This window comes from Anser anser (genome assembly GCF_964211835.1).
Source record: "Anser anser genome assembly, chromosome: 5".
Lineage (NCBI taxonomy): Eukaryota > Metazoa > Chordata > Aves > Anseriformes > Anatidae > Anser > Anser anser.
The window spans coordinates 38,920,635-38,936,861 of NC_139725.1; the positions used below are offsets into that span (position 1 = coordinate 38,920,635).

A 16,227-nucleotide genomic window follows, 5' to 3' on the forward strand; every position below is an offset into this window, starting at 1 on the left:
GGGAGAAGAGAAGAAGAATGAGGCGATGCCCTGGTGCCTCAGGGCGGCGGGAGGAGATGAGGGCCACGAGCAGCCTGCTCCTGCCCACCCTGGCAGCAGGGCCCTCTGGCACCCCCCAAGCAGAACAGGGACCTGCTTCACCCTGAGCCTCACACAACCCTAGAAGTACCTTTTCTTTATCGAGCGGTTCAGAGACTCGGTTCTGTCCGTAATCTAAAGGGGGAGAGAACAGACAAATATTAGGTTTCTATATGGGCCTCAGGTGGATGTAGGTCACCTTGGCTGACCGTATTTCAAATATTTCCCTTTCCCTGCTCTCTCCCCCAGATTTGGGGCACTCAATCCCACATTCTCATGATGCTCAGAAACAGCAAACATCCCTTCTCCTTACTCCTTCTGCTCGAGGACTTATCTTTCTCAGGCACTTGGTTTCCTTGCCAGGAAAGCGGGTGGCAAGCACAGAAAGAGAGGGGGAAATTGCAGTTATCACCAGCCACTGCTGCAGAAGAGGAGCCAAGCACCACAGCAGCATAGCCACGAGTGACACTAGCTCGTCCATACCAGAGAAGCACACAGACAGGGCAGTTCAGCACATGGAGCCACCTGCAAGGCAACCCTTCAGGTCAGGCCATCAGGGAAGAGAGCTTTGCACAAGAGCCTCCTGTGCAAGAGCGCTTTGGCTAAGACAGGAAGGCAAGCAAACACTTCAGACACGGAATAAAGGAAAAGAGTATTGCTAAACTTCCCAGCTCTTTTGTGCCCCAGAAAACAAGAATGGAGACAATCACTTTCAAGTCAAAGGGTAGTTCTTACAGCAAGGAGCAGCAACCAGATAACAAGAAGCCAAACCCTGTATGCTGCTGCAGGAAACATCACCTACCAAGGCAGCAGGTAAAAAGCAGCATTAAGTGCTTGCTTCAAAGATACTAGTGCTAAATTTTAACTAACCAGAAGACATTATCACAGGAAGGACACACTTAACACCCATACCGAAGAGCTCAAGGCCCGTTAGAGAAGAGCACAGCCACCAATAAATAGCACAACCCTTGCTAATAGAGATGTACCGAAGAGTCACCCTGCAGGGTTCCAGCACAGCAGCATGACAAATATCCCAGCAGCTCCTTCTGTTCAGGCTGTCCGCTTGCTGCCAGCTTGCTTCTCAGCTCAGTGCTGGAGAAATTGGAGCTTGCCTCCAAGCCACAGCTTCAAAAGATTGTCTTGCCCATCCCTCTGGGACACTGGTAGGCAAGGTGGCACCTCATGGGGCACAACAGCACCTAAATGGGCACTCAGATTCCCTTCCCATGTCTCAGCTTCTTGATCACAAGTATTTATCAGCAGGAAAAACCTGGCCAGCCCTTCCACAGAGGAGCTGTGCAGATGCAAGTCATCCACAGGTCAAAACCAAGCACCAACTTAAACACAGAGGGGCCTAGGAACAGGCTGCAGGTGACAGGAGATCTCAGCATGACAGATGAGGGAAGGCTTGTTTCCATCTAGACTATTTGCAGACCATCTCCCTCTGCCCATTCGGGCAATTCCTTGCAACAAGAGCCATGCATTTCTCTAGTTCCAATCACTTTCTAAAGGCCAGAAGAAACCACACTTGCTCACTTACCAACCTCAAAAATTCAGCTCACAAGCAGCCTGGGGCTAAATGGTGCTGGTACAAGGCTTCCACCTTGCTCCCACACACCCACTTCAGCCCTCTGAGCCCCAAACACCCCGCTATACTGCACCCCAACATCCAGCTGTCCCAGACTTGTCCCTGGCCGCCACCAGCCACTGCTGGCAGGGGAGCTCCCAGCCCACTGGGAATGTTCTCATCCTATAACCAGGATCTCTGCTGAGCAACCCTATGCCAAAACACCTTCTTGGTGGTCAATCTGTGCAATTCTTCGGATTCACATAAAACTCTGCTAGCTGGGGTGTAAAGATCCTCCTTCCTTTGGAAAGATCCCAAGCTCTTATTTTTCCAAAACAGCTTTATTTTCGGCTTTGTGTATTGGTGAGCTCTGACATCACCAATATAAAAAACAGCAACTAGATTTCTAAACCTTTCCCTGGGCTAATCCTAGCAACAGCAGTGAAGCTCAGGTCAGGAAGCTGCGTGTTTGGAGGTTGCAGAGAGAGGACTTTCAGCACGTAACAGGCACTGAAGTGCTTCTCACATTTCCCCACTGGTCCCACTCTTGGTATCCACCTAGGCCACCCCCAGCCCGCTTTTCAAACCTGACATTACCACATGGCCTGCACCGAAACCCACTTTTCCTCCTCTTTTTTTTTTTTATTTGATTTTAAAAGGTTTCTCTGCAAACAGCAAGAATCTGATGATTGTAGATGATGAAATCTTCCACTTGCTGCTATTTACTGTTGCAAGAGGAAGTGCTCGTACAATCCTCCCTGCCCAGGAAATATTGACTAAGAAGCAAACAGCACAGATCTGAATGCCAAACAGAAAAGCAAGGATAACACCAACAGCAGGTTAATAGGCTACCCAGGCTCCCCACCACTTCCCTAAGAGCAATAATCAGCAAGCCCAGGGCTTAGAGAGACAAAAAGCCCATTGCTACAGAAACCACTTATCTGTGTCTATTGTATGTAAGAGCACACACACCAAACTGAGGATTTGTGCTAAATGCAACACAAGCCACGAGATCGATTCGAGCGGCATTAGAAATGGAAGTTTCACAAGAGCATCAATTCACATAGATGGGAACAGGGCAAGGCGTTTCAGAGATCAGGAATCCCAGATTGCTTTAAAAGAGTTAACTTTAGAATGGTTAAGCGATATTTTCTATTTTATTGTAATATAGGGAAATTCCAGTGCTTCAATGCTTTAAGTTTCCCTTTTTTTTTTTAAATGGAAATTTTATTTTCTGATTAACGTGTTATTTTTAAAGAGGTCTGCTTTAAGCTTTGGTTATTTGTTTTACTCTGTTCCCTGGCATCCTCAATGAAGACTTAAAGATTCACACTGATTGGCAAAGCATACACAGGAAGGTACAGTTACAGCCTCCAACAGCATAAGCAGACAAAGCAGGAGGTCAACAACCAAAGATGAGGGAAACAGATGAAGTGATTTGCCCCAGCCCGTAGCAGAATTCACACCCTGTTTTGCCATAAGCCCTGGGACATTTTTCCCTGTCACTAGGTGCCAGAGGGGTCCCAAACATAGACCTTAGTGGAGCACACTGTGGTGTGGTCAGAGCACAGCTCCTCCTCCTCCAGGCTGGTGGGGCTTGGGGCCTTCTGGCGTTTTTCTGGTGCTTCTTCCTCTTCATTTCTCCTTCTCTTCTTTTCCTGAGTGCAGAAAATGAGCAAGCCAGGAAGCGAGCTGGTCAAAATGCTTAGAATGCAAAAAAATGATTTTTTTCCCACCACCCCCCGTCTCCCAGGCTTCCTGCTTTACACTAAATGAATACTCTGACACAGAAACTATGTTAACATTACCTCATTCTGGAACATCCAGGAAGAGGCTTGTGTGCATTTGAAAAAAATAAACAAATTCAGAGGACTTTTGCAGGTTCAAGGTTCCAGAATGATGCAAAAAGGGGCCCTTGCATCAGTTAAGGGTTTCTTACTACTACTGAGATAGGAGAACAGGAGTTTCTCATTTCAGGCCATCAGGAAGGAGAGCATCTACCTTTATTCTAAATTGCAATTCTCAGGCCCCAGAAAGGCAACTTGGCAATGACAGCTCCATCCCACATTGTGCCGGGCCAGCACCACCTACATGGGCTGGCACAGGAGCAAGGCCTGGCACAGACTAGCCAGAGGCTGCTGAGTTTCCCTCCTTGGGGATCTTCAAAGCCACGTGGACGTGGCCCTGGGCACCCTGTTGGAGCAGGGCTGGGACCAGATGGACCCAGGGGTCCCTCCCCACCTCAGCCATCCCATCAGAGCCCAGCTCCTCCTGATCTCACCTCCTGCTCAACTCTCTCCTCCTCATGCTGCTCTCGGATATGTTCTTCCTCCTGGCACAGCCTCTCTTCCTCCCTAATAGCCACATTCTCCTCCTGGGTCTCCTCCAGGCTTTCCCGGTCCAGCTGGATCTGCTCCAGTTTGACCTCTGCTTCCCTCACACCACTGTCCTCTTCTTCATACGACTGCCGCGGGGACCTAGGGGCAGGGGGAGAGGTTAAAGAAGCAACACGTTGTTACGAGCCTACAGACGCCATCAGGCGCCTTCGCAGGCAGCGGTAAATCTGTGTCAGTCCCAAACCTCAGTTTTACCCAAGCGAATAAATGACACCTCTACTCACGTCCCTAAGGGGAGCCCAGCAAACCAAAGCAGTCCCAAAGCAAAGAGGGGTTAAAAAAATAAAAATAGTAAATAAAACAATAAGTCATAGCAGTTTCACGTGAGGATTCCTACAGCTCCCAGGGGCTGCAGAGAAGAGACCCAGCAGTGTTTGAGCAACCCATTTTGCCAAAGCAGAGCAGCCCATGCTGAGTGCACAGAGCCAGCAGGAGCACTTAAACCCCTGAGCCCTCACAGACACACGCCAAGGTGCTATTGCCATCTTATGGCCCCGGGCTGGAGGCCAGCTTTCTCCTCCCACCTATTTCTTAGAAAATTGCCTGGGTTGCAGGCTAGAGAGCTGGCTAGCAGGCTGCTGCCAGAGCCCAGGGTGACTCACTGCTCCTGCCTCGCTGGCCAGCGGCTCCAGCTCGGCGTTTCCACCCACCTCCCTGCAGCTGGGAAGGCAGCTCGCAGAACAGCCACCTTCCAGCACTCCTCGCTGACCCCTCTGGAAAAAAGGCTGATGCGTATGCTGGCTTGCTACTGATCATCCTCCTACGACTGCACGGTCACCACCAACAAACAGGCTCTAAAGGTTTTGCAGCCCAGGCGACTAGTTTTTAGCCAAGATGCCTCAGCCAACAACAGCTCCAGCTAAAGAGCAAGCTCATTTTAAGAATTTTATGCCACTAGACACAACACAGCATACTGGATGCTTCTTGCACAGAGCAATTTTGTATGGGAGGCAGCGAGCCTGACCCCACTGCACCACAGCAGAGGGGCATCCAGCTCCCACCCTCCTGTATGGCTGGCTAGGGCACAGATCTCCCCTGCAAAGTGGGAAACCTGACCCCAAAAGAAACTACAGGCTTGCACAAGCCCTCAGGGGATGCACAAGCTGTTTAGCTCCATCCACCAGAGAACAACCCTCTCCCCTCCCTTGTTTGGGGACCAGAGCCTAAATATTCTTCAGATGGAAAAAATATGGCTTGCTCCACATTCAGTTAAGAAAAAGAGAAGGTTCGGGAAACCCCGCAGCACTACTTGACCCAGCACAGGGCATTCTGGCCAGACACACCTCCTACCTTCACTTGCACTCCAAGCCTGTCCTCAGGCAAGGCAGATGACCCAGGAGGAAAGACAAAGCAGCTGAACAGACTTTATAGGGCACAAACACCAGCTAGGAAGCCCACCTTTTACAGAGACCCCCTCCAGCCAACAGCAGCAGCCTCTCCCTGGGGACAAACTGTTTACAAGGGGGGAAAAAATAGGGAGGGGAGGGTGCAGAAAAGCAGCTGGGGCTGATTTCTCATTGTTCCCCCAGCTGTGATCATCAGCTCTGCTGGGAGGTGCTCATGGGGCTGCGGAGGGGAAGGTGCAGCTTGCAGTGTTTGGGTAAAGGAAGAGGTGATTTGTTTGCGCAGCAGTAAATATTAATATTATGCCTTTTTTTTTTTCAATCCCACGGGTAAAGAAGGGGTTGTGTCATCGCGGGACAAAGTTCCCCATAAAACCACGCTGCTGGGGCAGCTGAGTCACAGAGTTCACGTGCAGGTACACGGTGTCCAGGGCAGGAGTTAATCAGGAGCACTGCTCAGCTCAGCCAGGGGAGAGGGATGGAAGATGGATCTGGCCCTCAGCTCTTGGGCAGCGACACAAGCGTCCATCTGGGCTCTGTTTTCCACCACTGAGAGAGGAGTCGAGCACAAGGTGGGCTGGGGCCATGACACCCACTCTGCTGACATGAGCCAGGAAGCAGCAATAACTTAGAGCAGCTTTTTTAGGCTGCCTGCATTATGTTAGGGGCCGTTTCAGCCCCTGCAGCAGCTCAGGTGGCTTAGATCCGCTGTTGTCACTCCTCCAAGCCCAGGCGTCCTGGCTGGCTGCCATTGCTCGGAGCGCGAAGCTGAAGCCAAACATCCCCAAAGCCCGGGGCAGCCCCGCGTCCCTTCCTCCCAGGTAGCCCAAATCACAGGCAGAGAGCGTCCGTTCCCATCCCACCAATGCTCCAGCCTCCCGTCTTGGCATGTACGGCAGGACCTGGCCTTGGTCACCTCATCCTGGGGACGTTGGTGGCTCCAGCTCTGCCCTACCCACCTCTGTTTGCGCTGCTCAAGCTTCTGGGACCAGTCGCTGAACCCCTCATCCTCCTCCAGCTCTGAGGGCCCGGAGGGCTTAAAGTCATAGCTGAAACATAGCAAGGAGGAAAATCAGGATGAAAGTGACACAAAGGACCCAGCCAGCTCAGTGTGTCCAGCAGAAGCACCCTGCTGCCCGGTCTCTGGGACAGGTGAGCAGAAATAAGAGGCACAGCAAAATGAAGAAGTCTCATGGTTTTCTTCTGCACTGGAGCTCATTTGGACCAGAGGTGTTTCAGGTGTGGTTCCTGCTTGCCCTGTGCCTGCACGCGGCCCCCAGCAAAAGGAACCAGCAGGAGGCAGCCTGAGCAGAGCGCTGCATTAGGAGGGCAGGAAAACTCAGCGTTTGGGCACAGGCTCGAGTCCTGGGCTGATCCTCACGTTCCCATAGAGCTTTGAAGCAGTCAAATGTGCTTCCAAGATGCTGGCTCCGCATCTGTGAAATACCAGTGCTGGTCCTGCCCCATCTGAAAGCAGCATGAAATAAAGGGTGAGGATGAGTGCTGCAGGCGTGGCTTTGAAACTGGGGCCCTGCCTTGCTGCACACCCAAATATCTAGGTGGGCATTCCTCATGCTGATGATTCGGGGTTGAGCAGGGGACCACAGCCCAGCCTTGCTCCACCTCACATCCTCCCCAGCCCCTCTCTGCTGGCTGCAGTTCAAGCTATCAGCATGCTCAGCAGCCCCCCATGGGCCAGGCTGAAACCCAACTGCATCAAAAGCCGCTTTGCTCCCGGCTCAGAGGGAATGGCTCTGTGTGCTGGAGGGGAAAACTACCCCCATCTTTCCTAAATAGGAAAGGAGAGAGGAGGAAATATGTCCATCCTGCAGCCCGCTGCCCTCCGGCCCTGGGAGCGCGTTCCCAGGCTGTGATGACAGCCCTCTGCTAGCACACAGCCCCGGCCCACAGACAGACAGACAGACGGACAGACGGAGCAGCAGCCCTCTGGGGTCACACAGCTGCCAGCACCAGCTGGGCACGGGGATTGTTGGGGTTTTCCTATTTCTTTCCTTGCATTCACAACAAGAACTGCCACCCAGGTGGGGCTCCAGGGTGGGCGCCCACGTAGCAAGCATCAGCTGGAGGAGGTGGCTTCACGGGGCACAGGGTGGTCACATCCCCTGGGAATGGCAAGTAGGGTGTGGAGCCCACGGATTAGTCTAAAATTCGCAGATTTGAAATGCACAATAGGCATGAACAAGCCTTTATTATTACTATTATTTTCTTTGCCTTTCTGGGCTCTTAGGAGGTGTCAGGATATGCTTTGCCTTCTCCGTAACCCTTGTGGCTTTAGACACGTGTCATTAGTGGTGGGACTCAGTAGGTCAGGCTGATGATCCTGAAGGCCTTTCCCAACCCCAAAGCTCCTATGATTCTGTGATTTCTGTGAGATTCAGGAGTCAACTGACCACAGGAACTGAAGTTCTCCAAAAAACACGCACCCTTGCCAGGCTCACCGGGAAGGGTAGCAGGGAGTGGGCACCCAAAACTGCTGCTCAGCCCCAGCAGTTTGCTGGTTATTTCCTTTTATTTTATTTTTTAATGGGGGGAAGGGAAGAGAGCAGCGATGCAGATGGGGTGAGTCCCGGTGCGGGAAGCTCCAGGGGAAGGAGGGGACAGTGTTTATATGGGAGAGAGCGCAGATTGCCAGCAGGCTGACCCTGGCTGCCTGAGCAAGCCCAGGTGGCTGTCAGCAGCTGCAGAAGGAACCAGGGGACAGCCGGAGAGGCAGCAGCATCCTTCCCACTGACACCAAAGGTACACGTGCGGCTAAGGCAGGCGCTCGGGCACTCAATTAAATTCAGGCACTGCCAGCACTTTGTGTCTGGGGCCGCTCACAGCACCCCCCAGTAAATCAGAGCATCTTATCAGCCGCTTCAAAGACCTCCACAAACTGTTTTCCAGCCCCTGTGTGAAAGGGGCCGGGGCCGGGGCTGGGGGGGGTGGGGAGAGTGAATAATAATTATTACTTTCCAGATATGTTGTTTGCTTTTAGGGCAGATCACAGTGGTTTTGTCTGCAGAACATCACTGGGTGCATTGCCATAAAAGATTTTGAAGCTTCTGTACAAGAACAACAACAACAAAAGTCCTGAATAATTTGCAAAATACCTGAGGAAAAAAAGAAAACAACAAATCTTTTCATGGGGAAAAAAAAATGTGCTTTTTTACTGGTTTCCTAGTGAAATGAAGTTGTTGCTCCTCTTTGGTGGGTGCTTTGTGATCACAAACCCTGCCCTCTTGCAGATGCTCTCCCACTGCCGGTGCAGCATCCTCGATGGAAGAGCAGGGACCCGGCCAGGGGAGGCCCTCGCCCCCAGCCCATGAGCTACCGAGGGGCTGTGCATCACACCTTCAGCCATTTGGCTTTCACTGCCCAAACTGGAAGCACGATCCTTGTTTAACCTGGGCTAAATCCCCCCAGACCTGCTCAGGAGCCCCTCCAGCCCCCAAACTGCTTCAAACAACAGATGCCCACCCCGTGGCTGGAGGGTTTTGCTGCCGGGATGTATATATGGGGGTATTTCTTACTGGTTTTCCTGCGCTGAGCCTGCGCTCTCTGAGCAGGAGCCAGTGCCGTTGAAGCCTTCCTCTGCCTGGGACCTCAGCTGCTTCTCCCGCTCCCGCCGCCGCCGCTCTCTGGCTGCTTCCTCCTCGTCTTCCACGCTCCACTGCGCCGTCAGCCTTGCCAAAACAGAGGGAAACCCATCTCAGTGCCACTGTGAGAGCTTGAACATACTGGTGATAACCCCCCAAGCTGCTCAGACACCCCTCCGTGTGGGCCAGGGGCTTCGCTGGGTGAGTGCTCCCAGCATGGCTGTGACGGTGGCCATCCCGCTGCAGCCTTTGTGCTCCTTTTCCAAGGAGAGCAATTCCAGGAGCACACCAGACCCTTGGTGGAAAGGACTGGGTGCCTGGAACAGACTGGTGTGCAAGTTATGGGACGCACAGGAAGAGACAGCATCGTGCCTATGGGCAGCAGCCTTGGTGCGGGGCACTGCAAAATGATGCCTGCGAGCGGCAGGTCTGTGCCAGGGCACCCACTCCTGATGCTGCTCACCCCGTCCCACTCACCCAGGTCCACAGCAGACTGGGAGGGCTATTTCCCCATGTCTGCGAGCCTGCTTGCCAAGATGCTCCTGTACAAGGTGTGCAGAGGGCAGCAAGGATGGAGATCTGCAGCCTCCTGCCCGGTGCAGGCACCCCAGGGGGCTGCTCTCCCTGTAGGACAAACCCATTCGGTAGGACACAATGTCAGCGATGTCAATTCAGACCGGGGCAAAAATCTAATGGAAAGGAATTTTTTTTTTTTTAAAGGCCCATCTTGAGTGAGTGTGGGGCATTTTCCAGCTGAGCCCAGCTCTGACAGCCTGAGCAGGGCAGCGTGATGGGGGGAACACAGTGAGGATGCCACGGTTGCCCCTTGAGAGCAGAAAACTTGCCCTTGCCTCACTCATCTGGGGTGGGGTCTTCTCCTAAATGCCATCAGGTGCCTCCGGCCACACTTTCCTCTCCCCCCCACATTGCCCCTCTCCCTCGATGGGAACAAAGAGCCCGAAGCCACCCAAGGGGCGGCCAGGTCCCCTCTGCCCCTCCTCGTCCCCCACTCATATTTATTGTTTTCCCCCCTCTGTTCCCATAGAAACCCTTGTCTGTGGGCCTGGCAGGAAGCCACCGTGTTGTTGTTTTATTTTTTTGTGTGCACGCTTTTTTTTTTTTAATATCTAAATGAAGTCATTCATTAAACTCTGCCACGATCTCCCTCCCCTGTATGACAGCTCCAGAGAGTCTCCGATTCCGAAAGGCCCTTAACCCCCTCTCGCCTGGATCGCCCCGCTTACGAGAAGCAAGGCCCACGTTTCTCCCCGAGCAAACCAGATTTTCATGCAATTCCAACTCCCCAGAAAGCTGTTGTAGGGGATTGTGGTGACCTGGGGGGGTCCCATCTGCATCACGCCAGCTTCCCACACCAGCATTGGTCTGCAGCCCTCTGCGTTTCCCACTTGGATGTGACTAATTCTCTCCCCATGACCTCACCGGCTCGCTATTCTGTCGCTGCATCTTCTGAACGGGCCAAGGACAACGCCGGGGCGACTGTTTCGGGGAGATGCAGTTTTCTGCAGGGTGGGGGAATGTCTCAGCTCCCAATGCCAAACAGCAAGCTGGCATCCGAGTGCCCACGGCCATAGGGCACGCGGCTCGGACACAAGGACACTGGGTGCTTCTCATACACTTCGGGCACAAACAAGTCCCCACCGAGCCCCTCCTCGCCCTGGGTTCAGAAATGCCAGCAAACACCTAAAACCACTTTATCAGCAGATTCAGAGCTCTCTTTTGTGCTCAAACAGGCTGGCACCAGAGCAAGGTTTAGAAAGTGATGCTCTGGGGCTCAGTGCTCAAGCCAACAAGGAGAGGGAAAGTGATTACTCCTTTCCAGCTGACCTAGCAGCACAAATATTTGTTTTCAATGAAAAATAAGCAAACAAGTTAACAAACAAAACCTTGGCGAAGTGCTCACATTCGGGTCAGCTACAGCGGTTTGCTGAGCTGCAAACTGACCGTGCCATCTCAGCTTGGACAAGCCCATGCCTTCATCAGCCCCCTCTGTGCGGAGGGGGTTGGCTGTGAAATTTCCTCTCAAAGCAAGAAGGTGGAAAGATTTCATTTCAAAACGGTTCGGTTTTCTTCACGAGGAGGCATGGTCTCCTGTTTTTTTCTCCTTGTTACACAACCATCTTTGCCATTTCTAGAAGCCATCACCCAGTGCTTCGGGAGGCCTGGACAGGCTGGCGGCGCGTAGCTCTGCTCCAGATGGCATTTCCCCAAAATTGGGCGGATATGGGAAGAACCAGGCTCATAGCTGCTGGTGGGACTAAGAGCTGCCCTTGTCATTTCACCTGACACGGGACAAGGAAACCGACAGTGCTGGGCTCACAAGGTGAATTTACAGTGTGCTCCAACCCAAGCAAACTGCCTAAGTAGAGGGGGATTTCTCTTCCTGGGCAGGCGAGGAAAGCCTGCAGACCTAGGGCCGGGCTCAAAGCACCCAGGTCCAGGTCTGGCCACACAGCCACAGCTGGCCAAACCTCTGGGATGCTCAGAGTCCTCTGCCTGGGGCTGGCTGCCCGGTTCAGATCCAGCTCTTGACCTCACCTCCCGCTGGACCCCCAGCCCAGGGAGGAGTTTTGATTCCATTTGCCCTACCAAACACCTCCTGCAGAACAGATACGGGCATCCATGCTCCACGTGGCCACTAACGCCTGCTCCAGACAAGCCAGCATCTCTAGGAAGGTCACATTTCCTCTGGGCCATTCCTCATGGGCACTCAAGGAGCTGATAATACACAGGCGAGGGAAATTTCTGGCACCAGCCGAGCTCTGTTTAAGGGAAATGCTGCAGACTCGAGGAGTCTTTTGCACGGCTCGCAGCTCAGAGGAAGTTTTGCTGGCCCCAAACCAACCTTCAGCACTAAAGCTAATTCCAGAAAGGAAAGCGAAATGCCTCCCGGAGCCTTCAGGCTTTGCAGACCTGTGCCAGAACCCAGCAACCCTCCACCAGCACACTCGACATTCCTGTCTCCTGAGCTCGCCAGGTCCCAGGCCAGGCCACTGTTGACTTTGGTGGGTGTCCCTGTTGCGCCGGCTGCCCCCGCATACCCAGGGTTCGTGGGGAAAGAGGCTTTGGGAACGGGATTTAGGAGGAGTCATGTCCAACCCCTGACACTTCTCAAAGGGCAACTCGGCGCAAGCCCTACTGCTGCCAAGGGTAACACCACCATCACCTGCAAAAGCTGCTGTGCTTTCACCTCTGGAAATGTCCCGTGTGAGAAATAGGGCTGCATTAAGGGGAGAAGGTGCCCTGCGTCCCCCAGCAGCCATCACATCATCCTCTTCTGTTGAATTTCAAGGAAAGGGAGAGGAAGATGCAGAAACCTACGCAAGGGCCCTTTCCCTTCCCACATCATCCATTTCAGCCCCTGTTGCCCTGTCACGGGGCCAGCCACAACCTCGGTGCCCCATGGCCCATCATGGAGAGAGGATGGCATGCTCAAAGCAAAACTACTTCACTACCATCTGGCAAACACCTACAGAAGCTGCCCACCCTTATAAAACTGAACATGGGCTAGGACTGTCCCCAGGTTCATCCTGCTGCCAGGTAGAGCTGCTGGGCTTCATTTCATACCGCATTTATCTGCGGTTTGTAAAGCATCCAGGCGTGACTGCAGGGGTCCCAAAGTGTACAGCTCACCCTTGTCACCTGAAATGGAAGAGGACACCCTCAAGAGGCTACAGAGGAGCAACACAGAGTTCAGCATCTCTGCCCTTTCCAAAGACCTAGGACCCAGGTTTATTTCCACGTACCAAGACACCTTCAGAAATCTGTCCCCAAGCCCAAGGGCTCATCCAAGGTTGCCACGAAGATGCTGGGAACTCAGCAGAGGTCCAAGCAGCATCCTGACCTCCCCTCCAAGGGGCTGCTGCTGATCACCCGCAAGCACAAGTGGCCTCTGTGACACAAGGCTCACTTTCAGGCTGGCCAAATGTCTGTGATGTGGAAATCCCCCAGTCAGATGGCAAACAGCAGTTCGGTTTCTTGATGGACATGTTTCTGGGGCTTAGAGGTAATGTGGCTTGATAGCAAAAAGGGGGTAATCATCCATCTGCCTGGGTAAGGAAGGGGGTGTGGATATCGGCACGATACGAGGGGACTGGGAAAGAAATAAAACCAGAAGCTACGATGTCACAGCCTGTAGTTTATTTCAGCCCAGTCCCGGGGGATATGGTGATTCCATCTCTGAAGGATCGCCGTGTCATCCGAAGGCAGCCTGCGACGCTGCACGAGCCTCTCCCTCCCAAACATTCATGTAATTCCTCAGCTGCATCGCTCCGGCCAGAGCCCAGGCTGCAGGGTTTGAGCAAGAGAGGGGGTGCAGCGAGGGGAGAAGAGAGGCGAAAAATGCATAGATGCTTCACCCTAAGCCTTTTTCTCATACCAAGCCTCCCCGCCCCATCCGCAGCCCCGCAGCCTCAGCGCTTCCCACTCCTGTAAATCACGGCAGGCAGCTCGGCTCCCGTCCCCGCTGACCCGCGGGAGCTGGGGTGCGGAAAGGCGTCACGCAGGGGCTGATAAGGACACGCCAAGGCATCTGAGCCGAGTAAGATACAGCCTGCGCTTTCATGAAGCAGAAATGGAAGAAAACCCTAGCCAGCATGGCAGAGACCTAGCTTCCCCTTGAAAATTAAAGCAACTCTTTTTTTTTTTTTTTTTTTTTTAAGTGAATCCGGATCTTTCCTCGCAGCAGCATACCTGTTTTCTGCCCAAAGTAAAAAATATGCAGCTACACAGCCACACGTGCCAGGTATTCCTGGCGCCACCCAGAAGGTGCAGGTGGGACCAGCCCCAGCGTGCAAGGTCCCTGGGAGGGAAAAAGCCTGCACAAAGATGGACCATACAGAAGACAAGAGCAGAAATAGATGCTGCTGTTGGAGTTACAGCATCTCATCACCAACACCCCAAACCTGGACACAAAGCCACGCCACGGAGAAGCAGTGGGTCCCTCCCCTACCTATGCCACGGGCTGGGAAGCATCCCACCAGCAGCGCTCCAAGCCTGATGGAGCAAGCCTGAGGCCAGCACCTTTAATAACCCATTTTTATGTATTTTTTAATCGTTTTTAACCACAGCAGACAGACTCCCAACAACTCCTTTACAAGATGATGGATTGCACCCCCAGGACCGTGGGTCCTTAGCACACAGATATGCTGGTGCGGTAATGCATTAACATCACCGGTCTGGAATTTGGAGGCGGAGGGGGGAGAGAAAGGGCTGGGGCTGGAGCCCTCCCAGCACCCTGCGCAGGCTGCAGCGCTCAAGAGGTGTGAGAAATCGGTGCCGCGTACGACCCCGAACCGTGGCCTTTTCTCACGCTCCCTCTATCTCAGCTGCAAGGTTCGAGAAATCGCCGTCTGCCTAAAGAGGAGGAAGTCTGGGCTCTGTTTTTGGAAGGGAGAGGCACGCCAGAGGAGAAAGCAGGCTTGTCAGGGAGGGTCAGATTGGCTTACTAAGCCTGTGTATTTTTTTTGTCTCTCGATGAGGAAAGCAAGCCTCCCCAGCCTCGCTGCCTTGGCTACCTCCTCTATACACTCATGCTGCAAAGGATGGAGGATAACAATGCTTTGCCCCTGCTTGAAGCTGTGATTTCGAGCAAGATTCATACCAGGCGTGCTGCTGCTTACAGCGGGGCTGAGCCTCGAGGACCCACCGGTTCGACCACAAGGCATTTGTTGTAGGGTCCTCGGGGCGATGCGATTCCCCTGAAGCCCTGCCGCCCAGAGCAGCAGGAGGGAGTTTCCTGACAGAGCAGTGACAGGAGGCAGCAGGGAGGCCGTGGGAACGCACTGTGCAGTTCCATGGGAGAGCTGAGGCTCAATTTGTTTATGGCTAGTGCTGATGAGTTGAGCTGCAACAGGAACCAGGGCCCTCAACAAGCCCTCAGCCTCTGCTGTGCCTTCGAGAAAAAACAACAGGTTTTGCCCCAAAACACTGATTGCAACTCTTGTTCTTAGCCAAGACACGAAAGGTGGGAGAAAGGGGGAAAAAAAGCCTCGGGAAGTGGGAAGTCTGTTGTCACACAGCACCCCAGCATCCCATCCATGGCCCTTGCTGGCCGAACCACCTGCAGATACGCATGGTGGGGCTTCACCCCACCTTCACCCCCTGCAGCTCCCCAAAAATTCCATCACCTCAAGGTCAGGCCCTAAACATCCACTTGCTTTTGGGTGAGGAGAAGCCAGAGACAAGTGAGGCACAATTGGTCTAAAAAGAAGCAAAAAGCATCAGCTGGGCTGCCAAGCTCCTCTTTCCTTCCAGAAAAGGAACATTACACCGCATGGCAGATGTGGTGCTCCTGGCAAAGCAAGCCCCAGGGCCAGGAAAAGCTGGGAAAGCATCCCCATGGTATGCAGGGGGCTGGCTCAGCCACTGCCATGGAGAGGGAAGGATCTGCTCCCCACGTCTACCCAGGGAACACAGAGGTCAACATGAGCCCAGAGAAGCTGCAATAGCCCCCATGATACCACCACCTCCCTTTCAATGAACTGTGGCCTGGCATCAACCCCCCCAAAAAAATCTCCTTCCCCTTCCAAGCGCCATCCAGCCCTTGCTCTTTCCCAAGCCCTTTGAGCTCCTCATTCCCAGCTCAGCCCCAGCCAGCTCCTTGCTCTGGAGGTCAAGCAGAAATAGACACCAGAGCAGCATCTTCCCTGCTGAGACACATCCTGGCCACCTCCAGGAGACATCACGCACGGACAGAAGGGAAAGCAAACGCCCGGATTCCCATTGCACCGAGCATTACAGTCACGACATACATGGAAATTCAAGGAGCTGAGGGTATTTTAAAGCTGCCCCACACCCAGCGTGGCTATGGGATCGTGACCATGTCCAGCACGCTGCACGCACGGAGCCCGCATTGCCCAGTTTCGGGGAGTGGCGCAGCCGCCGCTGCCGATTTACAAAGAGGCTGATTTGTGGGTTAATTAAACAGCCATCTTCTTTTGTGAAACACTTGAGACTCGATAAATAGAGGGAGAGAAATTCCGGCAGGAACTGATAATGAACTGAATGGATTGACATGACAGGCGCTGGATCCCTATCTTATTTATAGGAATTCATTAGAAGGATAAGGGGAGAACAGACCGCGATAACGAGATAGGGAGGCTTGTGTTTGTAGAGGACTTCAAAAATATAAAGTCTCTGGCAAGCACGAGGGGTTGGTGCCATTACCTTGCTACAAAGGGACAAATATTTCCCCAGGGAGGTCCCAGCAGAGAGATTACGTCTGA

General features: G+C 53.2%; 1 protein-coding gene across 3 annotated transcripts in view; it reads right to left on the bottom strand.

The window, feature by feature from the left end:
* Positions 1-16,227, bottom strand: part of LSP1 (lymphocyte specific protein 1) — a 40,336-nt gene that overhangs the window by 12,295 nt on the left and 11,814 nt on the right. For 2 of the 3 annotated variants that reach the window (XM_083838540.1, XM_083838541.1), the window contains exons 2-6: positions 8,918-9,070; positions 6,344-6,433; positions 3,927-4,122; positions 3,181-3,303; positions 170-213 (exon numbers count right to left, since the gene is read on the bottom strand). In XM_083838540.1, coding sequence (XP_083694666.1) covers positions 170-213; positions 3,181-3,303; positions 3,927-4,122; positions 6,344-6,433; positions 8,918-9,070 — 606 coding nt within the window. The remainder of the gene's footprint in view (positions 1-169; positions 214-3,180; positions 3,304-3,926; positions 4,123-6,343; positions 6,434-8,917; positions 9,071-16,227) is intronic. The other variant, XM_083838542.1, reaches the window with a different exon arrangement.